This window comes from Sinohyriopsis cumingii, chromosome 2, assembly GCF_028554795.1.
Source record: "Sinohyriopsis cumingii isolate HCF-2022 chromosome 2, ASM2855479v2, whole genome shotgun sequence".
In the NCBI taxonomy this organism is placed as follows: Eukaryota; Metazoa; Mollusca; class Bivalvia; order Unionida; family Unionidae; genus Sinohyriopsis; species Sinohyriopsis cumingii.
In genome coordinates this window covers 15,357,678-15,380,250 of record NC_142962.1, presented here as the reverse complement: position 1 = coordinate 15,380,250, position 22,573 = coordinate 15,357,678, and the positions used below count along the sequence as shown (strand labels likewise).

Sequence of the window (22,573 nt, the reverse complement as noted above, 5' to 3'; positions counted from 1 at the left end):
AGACAGCTACTGGGGCAGCCATACTGGATGACTACGCTGCACCATTTTCATACTGGATCAACCTGACATCACAAGAACTTGTTTAGTAACAACACCATACATCAATTTTGGGAGGAATAGCAATAACACGATTTACTAGATGAATGAGTGAGTGGAATCATGTTCATTCAGGACCAACAAGATTTCAAGATTTACAAGACGGTAATTATGACTACCATGCTGAACATCAGATTGGCCCCATTTTCATTTAGAACCATCTAGACTTCTTAAGTCTTCTGGTGAAAACCCCATGTCAATCTGATCTCTTTAGAAGATGGAGCAATAATAAGATTTCTATGATGGCTGCCATACTGGCTGTCAGATTTAGCACCATTTCCATTTAGTACCAATGGTTGTTCTTGTTTTCGGGTTTAATGCCATTTCTCAGCACAAGGTAGGCTATGCATGGTGGCCACCATAAATGGTCAAAGAACAGCCCCGGAAAAGCCTAGTAATAACCACTGGCCCACAGGAAACTACTGGCAGTTTTCTCATATACAGTGAAATCCAGCTATGATGTGATAATTGGGATCAAAAAAATTGGATCACGTTAATAGCAGGGTTGCGTTAATGCGGGGTTTTACAGTATTTTACTTTTTTCAGAGAACAACATATTAGCACATATACATTTATTTATGTCTAATGTATATCATGAATAGGGTATCAAGACCATTTACTATCGTGCTATCGTGGCATGCTATTCATCCATAATGCATGTAATTCCTTTGAAAAATTACACACAGATTTAAAATGTTCAATAATTTAGTCACAGATCATTGTGTCTGAATTCAGCATCTAATATATAGCATGAACAGAGTATTAACACTGTTTACTTACCATCTGATGTTGTACCGTCATGGCATGCAGTTAATCCATAACACATATAATTCCATTGCAAAAACTGCATACATATTTAAACTAATCAGTAATTTTGTCACAGATAATTATGTGTCTGAATTCAATGGGAAAAATTAACAGCAAAATCAGGTTAAGAAAGACAAAGCCCATGTACAGTTCATTACGTTCCATGGTCTATGAACGGTGTCTGTACAAATTTCCTACTGCTAAATTTTCTCAAATGCGTTTCCATGTGAAAAATACTTTTATAAAGATTTGTAGGCTGAACACATGTACAATTTCATACCTTTTCAATTTCCAGCTAATAAAGTGGACATTATTTACTGGTCAACAGATTGCATCTAATAACATTGCCAAGCCCAGCAAACATTTTGGCGGCTTTCATTTTTTTATGTTTATTAAATTGTGAGAATTTTTTATCAACAACTGCGTTGTCTGCTGCTTGGTTGTTTATGCAGTTAAAGAAGAAACACATGTCGGCTATTGTCTGACCAACAACTGTACACAGAATTAATTGAAGACAATCACAAAGACAACTTACTGGCTTTACTCATGGATCAGTAATAAGTAACATTTCCGATAATGTTTATTTTGGTATAACACTTCAAAAGAACCTGGTGAAATTGTTAAACTTCAGAAGCCACGCTATGATCATATTACATTCGAATTCATACGTAAACTCTTCCTCCAAATGATAATAAACATTTGACACACTATTTCTCGTACTTTAAAAAAAAAAAAATTCCAGGCACGAGAAAAATACACGTACATGTACATGTATTTAAAATTTCAGGAAACACGCCATGATCATATTATATTTGAATTCATACACAATCTCCTCCCCAAATTGATAATATATTTTTTATACACTATTTCACGTACTTTGAAGACAAAAAAATATGTAATGTGCAAATGAGCATATGAAATTTTGGGAGCCACGCCACAACTGTTATATCCAAATTCGCGTTATTGCAGGGTGCGTTATAGCATTGTCACACAGTACCAACACTGGCTGAACAAGAGACTCGAACCCACCTGGACAGAGGTCAATTGGTAGTGATCAGTCAAAGAGAGCACTTAAGACTGCTTGGCCACCTGGGCACTGAGGACCAAAAAGACTTTTAGTGAAAACCCTATGCTGATATGACTATCCTTTCAGGATGGGTAATGATAACAAGGTATTCAAAAATGGACACTGTTGTGGCAAATTTGGATGTGCATTTTCATTTATGACCAACTAGGCAATAGTACTTTTCACTGAGGAGTAGCAGTAACTAGATTTTCAAGATTTCTGCTGTGGTGGCCATATTGGACATCAGATTGGCACCAATTTCATTTTGGACCAACTAGACATCTGACATATTCAGGTGAAAACCCCATTTCATAATGACTTTCCATTTGGGAGTAGTAGCGATAACAAGATTTTCAAAACAGTCACCATGATAGCCATAACGGATTTCAGATCTGCATCATTTTCATTTAGGACCAAACAAGCATCACAAGAAGTCTTTCTGTGAAAACACTATGACCAACTATTCAGGATGAGCAATGATAACAAGATTTTTATGATATACTAGATGTCTGAGTTTTATCATCTTCATAAAGAATCAACCTGACTTCATAACAACTTGTTTAGCTGAAAACCCATGGTGATACAAGTATACATTCCACTGGAGTAGATATAATAAGATTTGCAAGATGGACACTGTGTAGTTCTACTTGATGTATATATGGAACCGATTTTATTTAGGAACATCTAGGCAATATTACTATCTGTACAATAGTACTAATATCAAGACTTTCAAGATGACATCCAACTGGCACCATTTTCATTTAGGACCAACATGGAGGAGCAGCAATAAGATTGTTATAATGGCTGCTGTAACTGCCACAATGGAGTCAGATTAGCACGATTTTCATTGAGGACCAGCAAGACCTTCACTGAAAAACCAATGCTGATAAGACCATCTATTCATTAATGGCTGTAAGAACAGTGCCATTTTCATTCAGGATGAACTAGATCATAGGATGAATGTGTGTAAAATTTCATGACAATTCTATAGGCAGTTTAGTAGTAGATAAGAAACTTGTACAACATGACAAATGGATCAATAAATGATAGACAACAGACCACTGATAAACTCTTCTGGTCTGTTGTATGAAGCCTCCCAAACAATCTAGCCCTGGCCCCAAATGATACCAAAATTTAAAAAGTGTTGTACACATATACAGGCCACCCCTGCCATATTCCAAATTTGTATCTTTACCTGTGTTAAAGATTCATTACAATTACTAACAAAGATTCATTACAATTACTAACAAAGATTCATTACAATTACTAACAAAGATTCATTACAATTACTAACAAAGATTCATTACAATTACTAACAAAGATTCATTACAATTACTAACAAAGATTCATTACAATTACTAACAAAGATTCATTACAATTACTAACAAAGAGACATAGAGTAAAGATGGAAGAGATTAAATAATCTTTACTTTTCAAAATGGATGGGGATACAGTATTTCTTCCATTAATAAGACCAATTAATTTTTTCAAAATGTGTTGGGGGGAGGGTATTATTATCAGACAGAGATACACTTAGTAAATATTTGCAATATATTTTGTGTGAATTGGGACGGACTTGTCAAGTATTAGCTTATTATCAGATAAATACCATAATTAAAAGGCTAATATTAATTGATACTTTATACATTTTTCATGACTCTGTGGTACAAGTATGTATTTTCTGTCTTTTACACAATATTGATGTGAATAATTTTCTTTTTCTGCAGAAATAAAAATTGATGCATAACTCCTTGGGAAACAAACATAAATCTGTATAGTAAAACAAGTACATTTTGCTTTGACTTCGGACCATCTTAACAGATCAGACTGTTGTAATAGGACCATCTCATGAGAACACTTTATAGAGAGGACCATCTCAAGAAATCTGACTTTTATAGACAGGACCATCAAGAGATCAGATCTTTATAGACAGGACCATTTTTGACATAGGAATATCTCAAAAGATCAGACTTTTATATTTAACACCATCTCTTGAAATCAAATTTTATAGGCACAATAATCTCAAGCGATCAGACTTTTATAGGCAGGATCATCTCCAGAAAACAGGCCTATAATGGCAGGACTTTTCTGACTTACAACTAGCTCAAGTGATCAGAAAAACATTACAACTGGGATAATCTTAAGAGATCAGTCCTTGACAACTATAACCATCTCAAGAGCTCACACCTTGATAGGCAGGACCATCTCAAGATATCAAACCTGTATAGGCAGGACCATCTCAAGATATCAAACCTGTATAGGCAGGACCATCTCAACTGACAGGACCATTTCAAGAGTTCCAACTTTTATAGGAAAGACTATCTCTGAATTTGACCATCTCAAGCGATCTGACTTTCATAGGCTGGACCATGTCAAGAGATCACACCTTTATAAGTATTAATTCTGCCATAAAATAAAGTTCCTCGCTAAAAAAAAGTGTTCCGCAGAATGCTATGTCTTTCCAATGAGCCAAAATATCAGGAGTATTATACAATATTAGAAAACTAAAATATGAAAATTCTAAAAGATATCTGTGGCTACTTGATTCTTCAGTGGCCAAGTGATATTCTCCCATTCCTATAAACATGTGACAACTGGCTCATGTGAGAAATCCATGAGTGCATACAGCGATACTACAGATGATGTCATTAAGTGTATCATATTATTTATAGTTTATGAAAAGAAATTCTTGTTTACAATAAGAACTTTCAGAAAATTGCCATCTTGTAAGAGCTACATTCATGACAATGATTTTCTTTTTCCCAGCACATTTGTCTGACCAGAAATGAGGAAATATTCTAAATGCCCACCTGTGTGCGGTAGGGAAATATCAGCAGGGATATCCCACGTCAGTGCACATGACAGATTCTATTATTCTTGCTAAATGCTGTTGTTGTTGTCGTTGTTGTGGGGTTTAACGCCATTTTTCAGCACGATAGGCTATACATGGCGGCCAGTATTAATGGTGGAGGAAGAACCCGGAAAACACCGGAAAGAACCACTGACCCACGAGAAGCTACTGGCAAGCTTTCTCACATGCCCACATTGGCTGAATCTTAGACTCAAACCGCCGCAGACAGAGGTGAGATGAGATGGCAGTGATCCGTAACGAAGAGCGCTTTAGACCACTCGGCCACTCGGGGCTCCCTTGCTAAATGCAAAATATGGAAGAGATAATAAAGCCAGAAGACAAAGATCTTAGAAAGACATGGTTACAGGATAGTACAGCTGTAAAGTAGGTCTTACCTTCTTTCATGTACCAATTAAACAGGAAATCTGAGAACCCCTGAAAAATAAAACATGAATTTCTATCTAAATCGGATTTTATTGAGTTATTCACACAAACACATATATGTAAACAAACGTTTAAGTTTATTACAAGAAAAACATGAAGATTTCTAAATTTAAATCATATGCAGATATTAAACAATCTTATAGTTTGTACCTGTATCAGTCTATTGCTGATGTTTAACAGCAATTCAACATATTAAACATTACAGAGTTTTATTTAGGACCTACTAGACAACATAAAAAGACTTTTGATATTTAAAAAAAACCATGTCATTATGACTTTCTATTAAAGAATTATGAGCAGGATTTTCAAGATGTCTGTCACAGTTGCCATATTGTATGTAAGACTAGTACCATTTTCATTTATGGCCAACTAACTATTGGGATGAATGTGTGTGTCAAGTTTGATGATAATCCCATAAATAGTTTAGACGGATTCAGAATGGGCAACAAGCAATCTCATAAGTACTTCTAGTTTATGACCTGAGGGGCTAATAACTTGCAACAATAGTTGCCATACATCAGACATGGTGTCTAAGTTCTGAAAATGAAAGTAAATGAGCAAAATTATATAACAGAAACAAATCAAAAAGAAAATGAAAACACTGAACAAAAAGGAATGAAAATGAAAAAAAAATATTAAGAAAAATATTTTGGCATTACTAACAGAATAATACTTTCAATAGCTGAAAATTACTACTAGCTAATTGCTAAGTATATTATGGATTTAAAAACTTACAATACCTCCCCTCATAATATTCTTTCCCTTCTTTTGATTCCATCGATTATATTTACAATCATGAAATTATGTTTAAAGTCATTAAATAATAGTCTTATACGTTTTAATCTTGTGCAACTTTCCACTCCGATTCAATTTCACATCTACTCAGTAAGGATCTGAATGCTTTGTTACTTAACAAACTCACTTTACAGTCAATAAAATCACCTTCATATTTTGAATAATTTTGATGTATCACAATATATTTTAATCATATTAACAGAAAGAATTCAAAAAATACTGTCAGGTTACACCTGAATTAATATTTTCACTAACAGAAATACATATAAGTCAGAGTTCATTTCTGGCAACTATGCATGTTTGCTTCTTTTTAATTCATTTCTTTTTTGTGTGTCCACTTTTACTATTTTCTTTCATTTTCACTGATTAAGCATATCATGCCAACTTCAGTCATGTCCTCTTTAGGGATCCATTATTATGATCTGATTATCTTGTAAAGAAAGTTGAGAATTCATTGAGAAGAAAAGACTAACATGCCAGTGACCATATCATGGTTAACCCTTAAAGTGCTAGTCGTGACATTAGTCGCACTGTCAGTTAATGTCTTGTAGTGCTTGTCGTGATTTAAGTCGTTTTCCAGGTAAGCAACAATGTATGCTTCCTTTTACTTCAACTAGCCATGACTGCTTGTAAAACAATATTTGACTGGTTTATAGAGGCCCGGAACAAGCATTCTATTGTACCTTACTATGAATTTAGCAAAGAAGTTTTACAAATACTCTCTTTTGAGCACATGGTACCTGGAAAAAATTTAAATATGGCAGATGCTGAATACAGTGGTGATTTCTTGCAACAAGTACTGGCTTTTGATAGTGATGATGACAATGATTTTGAAGGATTTGAGGAGGATGAAATTATTTGAGCTGGAGAAGTGTTGAGTGATTCTGAGCAAGGAATTGATGTGGAACTGAAGTCTTATGTACATGCTGGCTGGACAAGAAAAGATGGCATGCCTGTCAACTGGTAATTCAAAATTAAATGTCGAGATGGTGAATACTGAACCTTTCGACTATTTAAGACTTTTTTTGATGACTAGTTATTGCATCTGAGATTAAGATCAAATAAACTGTTATGCAGATCAGAGAGTTCATGAGGCAGCCTTGAAGGTGAACAGTTGTATAAAGAAATGGCAACCTATGACACCTAAGCAGCTAAACCTCTTTTTTGCACTGATTATAGCAATGGGTTTGGTAAATAAATCTAATCTTGATTCCTACTGGGCTACTGATGATGTGATATCAACCCCATACTTCAGCAAAAGCATGAGTACGGGATATATTTCTAGCTATTCTATGCAATTTACACCTGGCAGACAATGAGAACAATCAAGGTGACCCTTTATACAAGATCCGCCCAATGATTGAAAAAAATAAAGCATTTGCTGAGATTTATTCACCAGATATGAACCTCATTTTTGATGATATTAGAATAAATAACAAGTCACAAATTTTCATGAACATTTATTACTGACTCTGGGGGTCTAAACTTACCTCTGACATTCATGGAGTGGATGTTTGCAAAACTGTTACCTTTTCTTTACTTGTGATTTTCACAATTTAGTTATAATATTGTGACAGATATTACATGTACATGGTTAAATATATTTGAACTTTTCCATTAAAAAACAAACAAAAATACAGATGAAATATGACTGTAACTTGTCATTTTACTTGTATTTGCACCTATAATATATATATATATATATATATATATATATATATATATATATAAATGGGCTAAACTTACACATGTGCTTTGATGCTAATCTTAAAGTTTAGATATCCACCATAATTTTTCATATAGGGTTTATGTATCTATTGTGTATATTTACTGAAATACATGCACTTTAAAAACTGTGCAGTTTTCTTTTTTTTTCTCAAACAATTCAACAATGAGGGATCTTGTACTGCAAAACAACATAGCACTTTAAGGGTTAAATTATTTGGTGTGCCTAAAATAAAATGTAAAATGTGTTCCAACTACTCTGTGTTGAAGTATTATTTGGCCTGCTAAGTATGCCAACATAGTTTCGCAGTAAAACATAGACAATTTCAAAAACTAACTCTAATAGTAGAACAAAGACGCATTGGGGTCCTCACAATACGTGGGGTTTTCCATTGTGAACCACAGATTTATTTTGCATCCAACCAATAGTGGCCTTAAGTAAGTAGAGTTTGACTGGCTAACAAATCTCAAACTCACAAGTTTTACAATTTTTGGATTTGAAAACAGTTTAGTCTAGTTAATCTGGTTTCAGTGAAACTATTACCATGGGAACAATGTAGCCTAGTTAATATGGACTCAATTATTGTACCATCATAGAAATTCAATGACAATACCTTGGAAAAGATTAAATGCACCATTCTTTCAATTAATTTGTTATTCCAAACTCATCATTAATTTTAATGACAAGGGTGGAAACAAAAGAACTAACAGTCATGGTGTTAATAACAGCTTTATCACTAGGAGTTCTAACTTAAAAACTGGAAGAGACAAAAAAACATGTAGCATCAATGCAACAGACCTGGTCAGCAAATTGTTCTGTATATTTCTGTATTTTCTCCTGATTCCCTGTCTCCTCACATAATTGAACTAAAATCTCAAAGTCAAGATATTTCTCAGCTAGGGATGCTGCTGCTTCATACTGCTTATATTCCACTAGACAAAAATAAAATAAAAAGGATAATTCATTAGTCAACAACCGATTCTACCTTTGTTATGTTAAACATGACATTTTGGTCATTTGATCAATGCAAATTATTGAATCATCAATGTCCCCTTTTGGGATTATCCTTAAAATGTGAAAATGAGCTCAGTGATTTCTTAAAAGGTAACAATGTCGGGTTCTTATATTTCTTTTTCTATACTTTATTATGAAATTTTACCTCCCTTTTATATCCACTCCTGTTAACATTCTACATTGATCCTGAAATGTGACTGGTTAAGAGAGGTTACAGAGCAAACATTTTTATATTAAAAACACCAACCAAACAAACAATATATTACACTGAAGAAAGAGTGTTTTCTTATCTCAATATACACCACTATATATCTTACACGGTATGCAACACAAATTGGTGATAAAAGAATGAGCTGATACAATTAATAACATGCAATAGCAATAGTGAACTTATGGGTGTAGACTTTATTCTAAACTTAAACATCTTCTTTTCTTCATTCTAAATGCAAATAAATAATAATATTCTACTTTCTAGATTATTTTTTCATTTTCCTACTAAACTCAAATGCGAATGAAAACAAAACATGTTTGCTGTCGAAATTTGAAATCAATTTATTTTCAAGAGAAAAAAACTGGAGGAAAATTACATACAACTGCTAAGTTTATAATATTACATTCTTACAAAATGGCAGTATTAATTGGTGTTTTTCCTGCTCAAACTCTTCACGAAGCTGGTCATATCTGTCTTGGTTTCCCTGACGAAGTGACAAAAGTTGGTGAGTGTAACCATCCAGTAAAACATCCACCAAGAATAATAGCTGCTGGAACAAAATTCCCTGCATATCAACTTCCTTTCCACCACATCTTGGGGCCCCCATCTCTAGTGTCACTGAGTACTGCAAGATAAGTCAAACACATGTCACTGATAACTACCAGATAAGTCAAACTAGAATCACTGATTACCATCATCAAATTCAAACTAGTGTCACTGAGTACTGCTAGAGAAGTGAAAGCAACATCATTGAGTACTGCCAGACAGGTCAAACTAGTGTCAGAGACAGAAAAGACAAACTAGTGTTACTAAGTACTGTGAGATAATTCAAACTAGTGTCACTGTGTACTGCCAGATAAGTCAAATTAGTGTCACTCAGAAGTGCCGGATAAGTGAAACTAGTGTCATTGAGTAATGTCAGACAGTCAAACAAGTGTCACTGCCAGAGAAGTCAAGCTATATTAATAGTATTTTGTTCCTCATCTACATCTGAATTTTTGACACAAGACATAAATAAAATGGAAGGGGACAGTAAGTATGAGGCAAGTAAGAAAGATGCAATTACTAATTATAATATATGTAGGAGTGCTATAAAGGGCCTGTGAATTAATAACTAATTACAATATTCGTAAGAGTGCTATAAAAGACCTTTGAAGTAATTACTAGTTACATTATCTGTAGGAGTGCTATAAAGGCTCTGTGAAGTAATTATTAATTACAATCTTTAGTAGTACTATAAAAACTGCCTGTGAATTAATAACTAATTACTATATCCATAAGAGTGCTATTAAATGGCTGTGAATTAATTACTAATTACAATATCGGTAGGAGTGCTATAAAGGGCCTGTGAAGTAATTACTAATTACAATATCTGTATGAGTGCTATATATGGCATGTGAAGTAATTACTAATTACAATATCCATAGGAGTGCTATAAAGGGCCTGTGAAGCAATTTCTAATTACAATATCAGCAGGATGGCTATAAGGGTCTGTGAAGTAATTACTAATTATAATATCAGCAGAAGTGCTATAAGGGGCTGTGAAGCAATTACTAATTACAATATCTGTAGGAGACATGTAAAGTTCAATAAAGGTGATATTACACTGCTATTATTGTGACTCTAACAAATGGAGATAGTTACAGAGTCATCACAATTCCAGCCTGTTATCTTTTTCTAAATAAATGTCTCTAGAAGAATGGTAATTTACTGTTTTGTACATGATGCAATGAACTATTCTCATATTTTTTTAAGTAATGGGGAATACAACCTGTCAACACAAAGACTGCAAAGGGAGATAATAACCTGTTCTCTGATGATAGTCCTAAGACCAGTTTTCCCTCCTGTTGAGGTCCAGGATATGTACTCTGGCTGATCTGCCTGTTCTGTGGCACTGGGCATGAACATGCTGCCTTTACTCTTGCGATATTGCAATGCTCCCTGAAGCATTCCCTACAAAATAGGCACAAATAAATCAATGATGGCAGCATTCAACACCTTAGCCCTTAACACATGGCTATTCCAGATTAAGGGTTACAAAATTAAAGCCACAGAATCATTTATTGCTGTGCTTGCCATAAAATATTACTCTTACATAAATTTAACTAATGGTAACAAAACTAGGATATAGCAGTCAAATGGCATATGTGTCCTAATCATGTAAATTCTGGTGTACATAGCAAGAGAGACAGTGCATGTGTGTTAAAACCAGTTTGAGCTTCTCTTTTTTATGTTTGCTTCTGAGGATATAAATAATGTTTTCTTGGTTGCCAAACCCTTAAAGCTTCAAATATGAAACTCTTATCCCCAATCTAACTCATTTCAAGAAAATGATGTCAAGAATTATTTTGGTCAAGAATATCATTCTTTGCTCACATTAAAATGAGTGACATTACATCAAACATGTGTCTGCTACTCCACCAGTAAACTGTAGAACTTCAACCAATTTGAAAGTCTTTTAAATTTACTGCAGTGTTAGAATAATGGATTTTACTTTACAACTAAGGTGCCACTGGCTCACTAGTACCAGGATCTACTAATAGTGAATTATCATTTGAAACTAAGGTGTCATTGGCTCAATAGTACCAGGATCTACTAACAGTGGATTATCTTTAAAACCAATATGCCATTGGCTCACTTGTACCAGGATCTACTAATAGTGGATTATCTTTAAAACCAAGATGCCATTGGCTCACTTGTACCAGGATTTATTAATTTCAGAGCATATTATGCGCACAGAAAGTTTGCATTAAAAAAATACCACCAAAACACTGACTTCTCAGACCAATATAGTTTAAATTAAGAAGAAACTGAATCTCATCATTTAGGAGAAAGTTTAATGATCAATGTAAACAATGTGAAAGTTTAAATGGTCGGTACAAATAATTTGAATTTTTTTGTGAATATCAATTTTCAAGTTTTCATGAAGAAAGTTTTTTTACAACAATACTTAAATTTATGGAATGGGGAAAGAAGTACACATTTTCACCAGTACTTAAATAAATGGACTGGGAAAAAAGTACGCATTGTCATCTGTACTTAAATTCATATACTGGAAAGAGTACACATTTTCATATGCTTTTAAATTCATGGACTGGGAAAAGAAATAGACATTTTCCTTCTATAGTAGTGAGTATGCACCAGTGTTAAGAATCACAAGTTTAATTGACTGGTAATATGTGTGACATAGGTTCTGCAAATGTCATTTGTGTGGACCAATCCAACCAGCTGTAGTTTTGAACCTGATCTCTTACCTCCATGACAGCATTTACTGACTGGATGAAGCTGACAGCTTCAGAAGAAGGTATCTCTCTGGATAACACCTCCTTCTCAAATTCCAACAGGGCTTCAAACAGTTCATGGATCTTCGAAACCTGGGAAGGATATCTTAAATTTAGTGCATTATACTGTAAGAAGGGTGTCTTATATTTACTGTATTAATCTGCAAGAAATGTATTTTATATTTAGTTGTTGTTGTTGTTATAGGGTTTAACGCCCTTTTTCAGCACAAGATAGGCTATACATGGCGGCCAGTATTAATGGTGGAGGAAGAACCCGGGAAAACCCCGGAAAGAACCACCGACCCACGAGAAGCTACCGGCAAGCTTTCTCACATATCCACATTGGCCGAGCCCAAGACTCGAACCTACGCAGACAGAGGTGAGATGACAGTGATCCGTGACGGAGAGCACTTTAGACCACTCGGCCACTCGGGGTTTTATATTTAGTGTATTATCCTGCAAGAAGGATATCTTACATTTAGTGTATTATACTGTAAGAAGGGTGTCTTATATTTACTGTATTAATCTGCAAGAAATGTATCTTATATTTAGTGCATTATCCAGCAAGAAGGGTATCTTATATTTAGTGTATTATTCTGCAGGAAGGACATCATATTTAGTGTATTATACTGCAAGAAGGATATCTTGTATTCAGCTTAACTATGTATTATACTCTTTACTGCAAATGATTAAAAAAACAATCATTCTCCTACAAAATCATTTTGGGATGGGGGTGGGGTTAAGAAACTAGTCTAGTAGTGGTCAAATGGATATCCCTTAGTAAGTCAAACATACAAAACGTACTATATTAGCAGTATAATTTGTTACAGCAAATAAGTACAAATAACAGACAATAAGTAACACCTACAGCTACACAACTAGCACCTAAAATTTGTGCTATGACAATGAGATGTACATATTGTTGCAACTCTATGTTCTTAAATTAAGTAACATAAATTTATTTCCCTAAAATATACAAACTGAAAATTTAAAAGGAACTTACAGTATTGTGAACTAAATCCCAAATATTTCTAACTGTTCTATCACAAGTTCAAAAGTATAGAATGTTCCAAATGAATTCCAAGAATCTTGAATGTGCTGATGTATCAAGTCTTGATGTATCACCATGGTATAATCCTGAATGTCTTTTAATGAATCCTCAATAATACTAAAACAGCGTTTAAGTCCAAAAAGTCAGTAAGCAGTTTATAATACCAATGAATAATTTAAATAAATAATTCCTCTCAAATTATATGGGTCATTTTCCCATCAAATTCATAAACAAGTAAGCTTCTAGAAAATACCAAACTAGCAAACAAGGTCATATCTTGAATTTAAATTCAAGTAAACATCATGACAATAGCCAGGCAGACAATAGAATTTCCAAGGGAAAAACCAAGGTCCTGAACTCAAATTCAAGTAAACATGTTGTTTACAAATGACTATTATCTTAAAGTGTAATCTACAATTATGGACAAAAGTTAACTATGAAATATGTTGTTTACAAAGGATCCTTACAATCTATAATCATGGACAAAAATTAAACACATAATATAGATAAACATAACAATATAGACACAAGGACATGGGCATTCCATGTTGATGTTAAGTTCTGGACCCTGCATTAGCCTGGTTCCCAATCCAACGCATTTAATGCATGAATTAGGTCCTCAACTGCAAAACATAGGAACTTGTTTTAAAATATTTAGAAATGTCAAATGTGGCCAAGTTTTAAAAAAATTCTCTGTAAATCTGACATTGTTTACATAAGAAACATGCTTTTATTGGGATACTGGTAGAAAAAAATAATTACTGGTAAAATATATCTTCTCTCTATCTTTCTCTCTCTCTCTCATATATATATATATATATATATATATATATATATATATATATATATATATATATATATATATATGCTTGTGTTATGAAATTCTTACTGATATTTAATTCCAAATATTGCACACAATTTATGCTAGCCTGTCTAGTACATTTTTAAAACAATATTTCTATTAACTATATTCTCATTTTTTCTCCTTTAACTTTACAAGTTTACAATGTCAGAATCATGCATTTTTCCATACTGCACAGATTCATACTGTATGACATGTGCCTAAAAATAGTATCATATAACAGGAACTACTTTAATTAGCAAATAATGTATGCCTATTTTAATGAACAAATAATGTACGCTTATGTAGCAGATGCTTTCGCTTTTGGTTTATTAGATTTGCTTGTGGATGAACTAAACGCTGTTTCGTCCATTTTAAAGAAGAGATGATGAAGTTAACAATGCAGATGAACTCAGTGAGTCAAAACTGAAACTTTCAAACAAGCGAACAAATGAACATGATATTTACAACATCCACAGTGAACCTGAGAGATGCAGTATTGAAAATACCATTCTGATCATTTAAATGGTCACAAATAGAATAATTCAGACAATGACCAGTGCTCTCTAGGGTCTAGAAAAATAGAAAGCATACTGAGGCCAATGGTTACTGCATATCTATCAGAGACATACCATTTTACAAATCAGTCAAAACACAAATTTTTTCCATATTATGATTACAAACAATCAATGACAAAACAGAAAAACAGGTGCAGTTGATTCAATGTCAGTCCCTCCACTGGTCAAATGGACAAATCCATCCAAACTGGAAAAGTTGTTTCAATGCACATTCATTTACGATTTAAATTTCAACTTAAAGTAGACCAAAAATTAAATTATTTTTTAAACAAACAACAAGAGCATGACAAAGTTCAAAGGTTGCTGGGCGGTGCTATGTGCACATTAATACTGATACTGTTACTGTCAATGTCAGGATTTACTTCCTTAAAAATTGAAAACTATTTCCAGATGCAATGAATTTAATTAATAGTCAATGATCTTGCCCAATGCATATTAATGGCAACAATAATTCACTGGTTATCTCGATGATATAAATCAATTAACTTTTATAAAAACTTTACCATAAATAATCACAAAGTGTTGATGAGGTCAGGCAATCATATGCAAGATCATCTCTCATCAATACAGGTTTTGATCCTTCTAATAACTGTATCCATCAATGATTTATGCTTCTTTACAATATTTATTCAAGATCTAATCAGAAATACAGCCTCTCATGTGGTAACAAGTTCATCCAATTACGTATAAGATCACCTCATTAATACATATGGATCATGTTTATTATTGAATTCATGTGTCTTCCAGGGCCGTAACAAAAACAGCTAATCAGCTTCAAGATCATGAATATGCATGGCTCTCATCATCAAACACATCCAATACCTTGATGATACGAGTCAGCAAGTTCAAGTTTTATCGATATCAGATCAGTCTGGTTTTTATGTTTTTTTAAAGCACAGCAACATAAATAAGTTATTAGTGCCATGGCTGTTGGAGTAAACATACTTGTTCAAGATACTGATGACAGAAACCTTTATTCCAAATCTGATAAAAATTGGATATAAAATATGGCCTACAGAGGTTATAACATGCAGAAAATTGGATAAAGGATGATGTGGATACAAGGCCATACTCTAAGCCTGCTTGGCTTGGCCTTATGGCCATGTAAGCTAATAGTTTCATTTGAAAATATACCTGGCTTACATGATTTTGAGAAATATTTATCTTAACAATATTAAATATTTCATTTTCATGCACCAATTTTAGGGTACCAAGAGATTCATTCCCTGAACTCTTTACATATACATAATATATTCCTTAATTCTTATTGTTAATGATGAAAGTGGAGGTCTGACAGAGATTCATGTTCTTTCAGTCTGGCATGTTAAGTCTCAAATCAAGTATTGTATCAACCAATGTGGTATAATAAAGTGATTCTGACTGCTGTACATTTCTATTTTCTTAATACACTGGGCATATATGGAATTTTCTTTCTAAATGATATTATTAACAACAATTCTGAATTTCTATATTTTCTGGAATCAGTTGAAATATCTGGAGTAAAAACAGATTTCCTGAAAATTATCATATTTACGTTATATATATATATATATATATATATATATATATATATATATATATATATATATATATATACAGGGACATGATAAAATAATTTTAAAAAATTCCTGTCCCAGAACTTATGGTGAAACTTCTTTTCAGTAAAGTCATGTGTCCAAAGACTGAAGAAAGAATATAAATTTGTGTTGAATTTGTGCAATAACATATAAACAAGAAGGCTTATTTGATAATAATAAAGTGAAAAATACTAACCTTATATTGTTATCATATATTCCTCTTTGCTCATCAAAAACAATTTATTAAAGAAAAAATATATATCCATGAACTCTGTGTGTGTTGCGTATGCAGCCATACTGCAATGTGTCTCGCTTATATGAGATAAAAACACGACACATTACAACTGAAAAGGTTGCTTCCTTGCTCTGAATAATTCATGATCTTTAGTAATTTCCCATACTCAGAGCATATGTATCTTTTGTCAGGATAATGTGACTGAGTAGGACATGATGCAACATGTCTGCAGCATAACGTTCCAGTGCTAGACATCACTAAAAACTACCACATCGAAGTAATGATTCAAACTGCTAAAGCTACTGTACAAGTTCTAACAACACACAAACACAAACAAGTAATGACCTTACATCAAAGTCAGCAAAGATAAACTAATAGCAGCCAAAATCTGGTTGCTCAGTCCAGTGCAAGCTTTGAGAAGCCTTGCTGCCCAAAACTAAAATATGGTTATATACGGTTTTCCACGGATAAATATATATTATGTGTCTACATACATATATATTAGCCTGTACATGTGTGTTGTTCTTAGGTAAAAACTATATTTATATGACACACAATAATACTGTCATACTGTACATGTCAGACTTTGTTTTTGTCAACTACACAGATTTTATTAGTTGAGAATTCTATGTGGTGTTTAAATGTAAAGTTTTCCTGCTCAAGACAAATAGTGTGAAATTGCACAAATAAAAATAAAAACAAAATTGTCATCTTACTTCTCTGTAGAAAAGGTCATGGTGTGTTAAGCTTGCTGAGAATCCCAAATCCTCTCTGTACACCAGAACCTTCTTAATGGCTGGATCTATGACCATACCATGCCTGGCGAAAGAAGGGTTGTTTTATGACTTGGAAAAACATCTAATCATAAATACTTAAGGCAAATTCAATCATTAACAAAATGTGTATTTATAATCAGAAGCTAACATTCTCAAATCAGTTATTAACATTAGAAAGAAAAAAATTTTTTTACATGGCATTTCACTCTGCATAATGAATATTTTAATTATTATTTAAAAATTTATCCTGAATACAACAGTTAATTTTGTTATGATTTTCATATGTGATGAATGAAGAAGTTGGTCAAATGGCAATTTGTAATCTCTTTTGAATGAAAGAAATATATGTAGTTGAAGAAGGTGGACACATGCAGGAGTGTGTTTGCAAGGACAAAAAGGCATTTATCACTCACTGATTGTGCAGTTCTCTCAGAATAATGGCAGCCTCCAGCTTTTCTACATGTTCACAAAGCAACCACTTTGTTGACATGACTCCATCTCTCACTGGTATCACATTAAGCTGTTGAAAGATCAGAAACATGAAATCAGTGCTCAAATTCATTTACAATTACACATACCTTATGTTACAAACAAGAGAACACAATGGAATTCCATTAGGATTTATCAGAACTTTCGTCAGTGTACCAGTTCCAATAATCATAAATAAAATCTATTCCAAATAATTATTGTTTTTGTAGGACATCAGTTAAACGGTTTGAATTAATTGTATGTAGCAACCCTATTTTCATGGATTTCAGGGTTGCTTGTGTTCAAGCTAGAAACAGATGGATACCTTGTCCCATGCCTCAAATGGCCCCCACTGTGTACCCTCTGCCTTCTTTGTCTGTAAAAATTGGTGTCTTCATAAAAACTATAACTTTCTTGTTACTAAAATTGGTTTTATTGTTTTTCAAACTTGAATCACGTGCTTGATGTAATGCATATCACATGTTACTTTTATTAAACTCCAAGTGGCAAGTGTATGTCCTCACCTGATGTAATGCATACCACATATTACTTGGATTAAACTCCAAGTGGCAAATGTATGTCCTCACCTGATGTAATACATATCAAATTTTACTTTTATTAAACTTGAGTGGCAAGTGTATGTCCTCACCTGATGTAATGCATATCACATTTTACTTTCATTAATTATTTGGATTAAACTCCAAGTGGCAAGGGTATGTCCTCACCTGATGTAATACATATACCATTTTACTTTTATTAAACTCCAAGTGGCAAGTGTACGTCGTCAGCTGAGCTTAACTTTAAGATCAGATGGTGCTACTGCAGTGTCTGGGTTGGAAGCATCTATCTCATTAGCATTCACAAACCCCAATGAAGACTTTGCTTGTCCTTTTTGCCACATTAAATAATAACTGTCAAAGTCTCAATATTATGGACATAAGACAATTATTTTATATACAAAACAATGAAGCTATATAATTGATCATTTCACAATAGTTGTTCAAGGCATTTATACCTGGGTAAAACCATGCCAAGTCAAAAGCATCAACATTCCCAGCTTTAAAAGAAAAGAGTTGCAATGTACAACTACCATCTTTTTTTTGGCAAACAATTGTTTTAATAAAATTGCATCTTTTTATTTAATTTCCATGAAATTGCTGCTTATTACTACCATTTATAATCACTTTTAAGTCGAGTGCAACTGCAAACTACACAGACCCAGATCTGCCATCGCATAATGCACCGGCAGATCTGGGTCTATGCACTTTGTTATGAGCAATCAGTAGAACAAGCAAAACAGACCCTGAACAGCAGATGCATTACGCTACAACAAATCATGGTCTTTGTTGTTTGCAGTCTGAATTGACTTAAAAAAGTGATTACATATATGGACCTGCCATATTACCTGATACACTACCTTGTGGTCAGGTTTGTTTTATGCTGAACAAATAATTAAAGAGAGATTGTACATGTACTTAGCATAGCAGCACTACAGTCTTTTACATTACATCAGCTGCTGCAAAACTGGACATAAAAAAACTCCATAATTTATATGAACCATGTCAATTAATCCATAAAACATCTTTCTTGTATGTTGGTATGTTGTACATTTATGAAAAGTTCAGCTGACATTTTTGAGTAATGTATATTTCATTTGAGTAATGAATACTTCCTTTGAGTAATGAATAATTTCTTTGAGTAATGAATACTTCCTTTGAGTAATGAGTACTTCCTCTGTAACATGAATGCATATTATACTGTACAGTTTCTAATTTTTCACTCAAAATAATGGCACCTTTTTTTTTCTCTCAAGAAAAACCACAGGAATATTTTCACACACAAGTTAAACAAAAAAGTTTGAGAAGTAGGAATACTTATAAAAAGGTGGTAGTGTTGATTCAGTGAAATATGAGGATATACTTTGAAATGTGAATCTTTTCTTTGTCACCATATAATTTGGTTACAGTTGAAATTTAATTAGAGCTCTAACTTTTTCTTGGTTCCCCAATAAATGTTTCAAGTAAAAGTCTCAAGAAAGTTGCCTTCTCATTGTATGGTTCCAGTATGGTAAAATGTGCCATTACACCATACACTCTCCCATCAGAAATCTCTTGGCTGTAACATTGCTTCAATCTAAAGCTTGTTCTTGGCATCCGTCCGTCTACGAGAGACGATGGCATAGCTCCAAAGTACGCTTTTGCTTATCCTTCTTTTTAGCTCTTTTTTCAGCTTGCTTTATTCTTCTCTTTTCCTCTGCGTTTTGAACTCCCTGCCTGACAGCTTGACGCCAGCTGGAACGGTTGTTTGCACAGCTCTCCCAGTCGTTGACATTGATGTTTGCTGTCTTCATATCCTTCTTGCAAACATCTTTGTAGCGCAGATGTGGTCGTCCAGTTGGTCGTGCACCTTCTGCTAACTCCCCATATAACAGGTCCTTGGGAATGCGACCTGGGTCCATTCTCTTGACATGGCCGAGCCAGCGAAGGCGCCTCTCGCGGAGTATGGAGAACATGCTGTTCATGTTGGCGCGTTCTAGAACCTCTGTGTTGGGTACTTTGTCCTGCCACTGGATGTGCAGAATGCGCCGCAGACATCTCAGGTGGAAGCTGTTGAGTTTCCTCTCGTGTCTTGCATAGGTGGTCCATGTTTTGCTGCTGTAGAGAAGTGAGCTGAGCACGCACGCTTGGTAGACACGCAGTTTGGTCTTCTCTGTGAGGTTGGGGTTGTTCCAGACCCTCTGGTTAAGTCTGGCCATCACTGCTGCTGCCTTGGCAATCCTGCCGCCCACCTCAGAATCAATGGAGAGTGAGCTGGAGATGTTAGACCCGAGGTATGTGAAGTTCTCGACAACTTCCAAATTGTACCCATCGATGGAGACAGAGGGAGGGGAGTCTGTGTCCTGTGCCATGACATTTGTTTTCTTCAAACTGATGGTCAGTCCAAATTCCTTACATGCATGGGAGAGGCAGCATACCAGCTGCTGGAGTCCATCTTCCGTGTGTGATGTCAAGGCTGCATCGTCGGCAAAGAGCAATTCACGAATGAGTACCTCTGTGACTTTAGTCTTAGCACGGAGACGGGCGATGTTGAACAGCTTGCCGTCAGCCCTGGTATGGATGTACACTCCCTCGCTGCAGTCCTTGAATGCGTACTGGAGAAGCATGGAGAAGAAGATGGCAAAGAGCGTTGGTGCAAGGACACAGCCTTGTTTGACTCTGCTAACGACTGGGAATGCTTCAGATGTTGCGCCATTGAAGCACACTGTGCTGTGCATGTTCTCGTGGAACGACATAATGACAGCAAGCAGACGTGGGGGGCAGCCGATCTTCTGCAGGAGTCTGAAGAGTCCACTCCGACTAACCATGTCAAACGCCTTCGTCAGGTCTATGAAGGCAATGTAGAGGGGCATCCGCTGCTCGCGACACTTCTCCTGCAGCTGACGTAGTGAGAAGATCATGTCTACAGTTGACCTGCCGGCTCGAAATCCACACTGGGATTCTGGGTAGACGCGGGAGGCTAGGATCTGCAAGCATGCCAAGGCAACACGGGCGAAGGCCTTTCCGACGATGCTGAGGAGGGAGATGCCCCGATAGTTGTTGCAGTCGCTACGGTCTCCTTTGTTTTTGTACAAAGTGACGATGTTGGCATCACGCATGTCCTGTGAGATGTATCCCTGTTCCCAGCAAAGGCAGAGGAGTGTGTGTAGGGGCTGGAGCAGTGCTGGTTTTCCGCTCTTGAGGACTTCAGGCGGAATGCCGTCGCTTCCAGGAGACTTCCCACAGGCAAGGCAATCAATGGCTTTTCCGAGCTCTTCCAGGGTGGGCTGTGTGTCTAGCTCCTCCATGACAGGCAGGTCTGGAATGGCGTCCAGGGCAGTTCCAGTGACATTGTTTTGGGTTGCATATAGCTCAAGATAGTGCTCAACCCATCGCTGCAGTTGTTTCCCCTGGTCTGTGATGACTTCGCCCGTCTTGGACTTGAGGGGGGCGGTCTTGTAGCTGGGGGGGCCTGTCGCTTTTTTGATACCCTCATACATTCCTCTTGTATCCCCGGTGTCAGCAGCTGTCTGTATACTGTGGCAAAGGTTCAGCCAGTAGGTGTTGGCACAGCGGCGGGCGGTCTTCTGGGCGTTTTTCCTTGCAATCCTGAGGGCTTGTAGTGTTCTGGGGCTAGGTGCAGCCTTGTATGCCAGAAGGGCTTTCCTCTTTGCCTCAGTCACGGGCTCCATCTCCTCCCAGTTTGCCTCATACCAGTCGACATTCTTTCGCTCCCTCTTCCCGTAAGCTGTGATGGCTGATTTGTACACAGAGTCACGGATATGGGACCACTTGGAATCAATGGTGTCATCAGGTGTCACTTTGGTGAGGGCTTCCTTCAGTTTGCTGATGAACTGCTGTGTTTTCTCTGGGTTGCTTGCACAGCAGGTGTTGATACGTGGGTGACCCTTCTTCTTGGCGTGGTGCAGCTTCTTGGGTAATATTCGCACCTTGCTGGCCACGAGGGAATGGTCCGTGTCACAATCGGCACTGTGGTAGCTGCGGGTAAGGAGGACACTGGCCAGTTCTGCACGCCTGGTGATGACGAGGTCTAGCTGGTGCCAGTGGCGTCAACGTGGGTGTCTCCACGACACCTGGTGGATCTCCTCGCATTTGAAGAAAGTGTTTGTCACACACAGGCTGTGGGAGCAGCACATCTCCAGCAGTCGCTGACCATTCTCGTTGATCTTGCCCCTTCCGTAAAAACTGAGACAAGTGGA

General features: G+C 35.6%; 1 protein-coding gene across 1 annotated transcript in view; it reads right to left on the bottom strand.

Annotated features, from left to right (window-relative positions):
- Nucleotides 1–22,573, bottom strand: part of LOC149804374 (nuclear pore complex protein Nup133-like) — a 128,712-nt gene that overhangs the window by 44,248 nt on the left and 61,891 nt on the right. The window contains exons 19-25 of the mRNA XM_089939524.1: nt 17,763–17,869; nt 17,290–17,392; nt 12,265–12,384; nt 10,817–10,963; nt 9,422–9,635; nt 8,584–8,717; nt 5,216–5,255 (exon numbers count right to left, since the gene is read on the bottom strand). Of these exons, the coding sequence (XP_089795650.1) occupies nt 5,216–5,255; nt 8,584–8,717; nt 9,422–9,635; nt 10,817–10,963; nt 12,265–12,384; nt 17,290–17,392; nt 17,763–17,869 (865 nt within the window). The remainder of the gene's footprint in view (nt 1–5,215; nt 5,256–8,583; nt 8,718–9,421; nt 9,636–10,816; nt 10,964–12,264; nt 12,385–17,289; nt 17,393–17,762; nt 17,870–22,573) is intronic.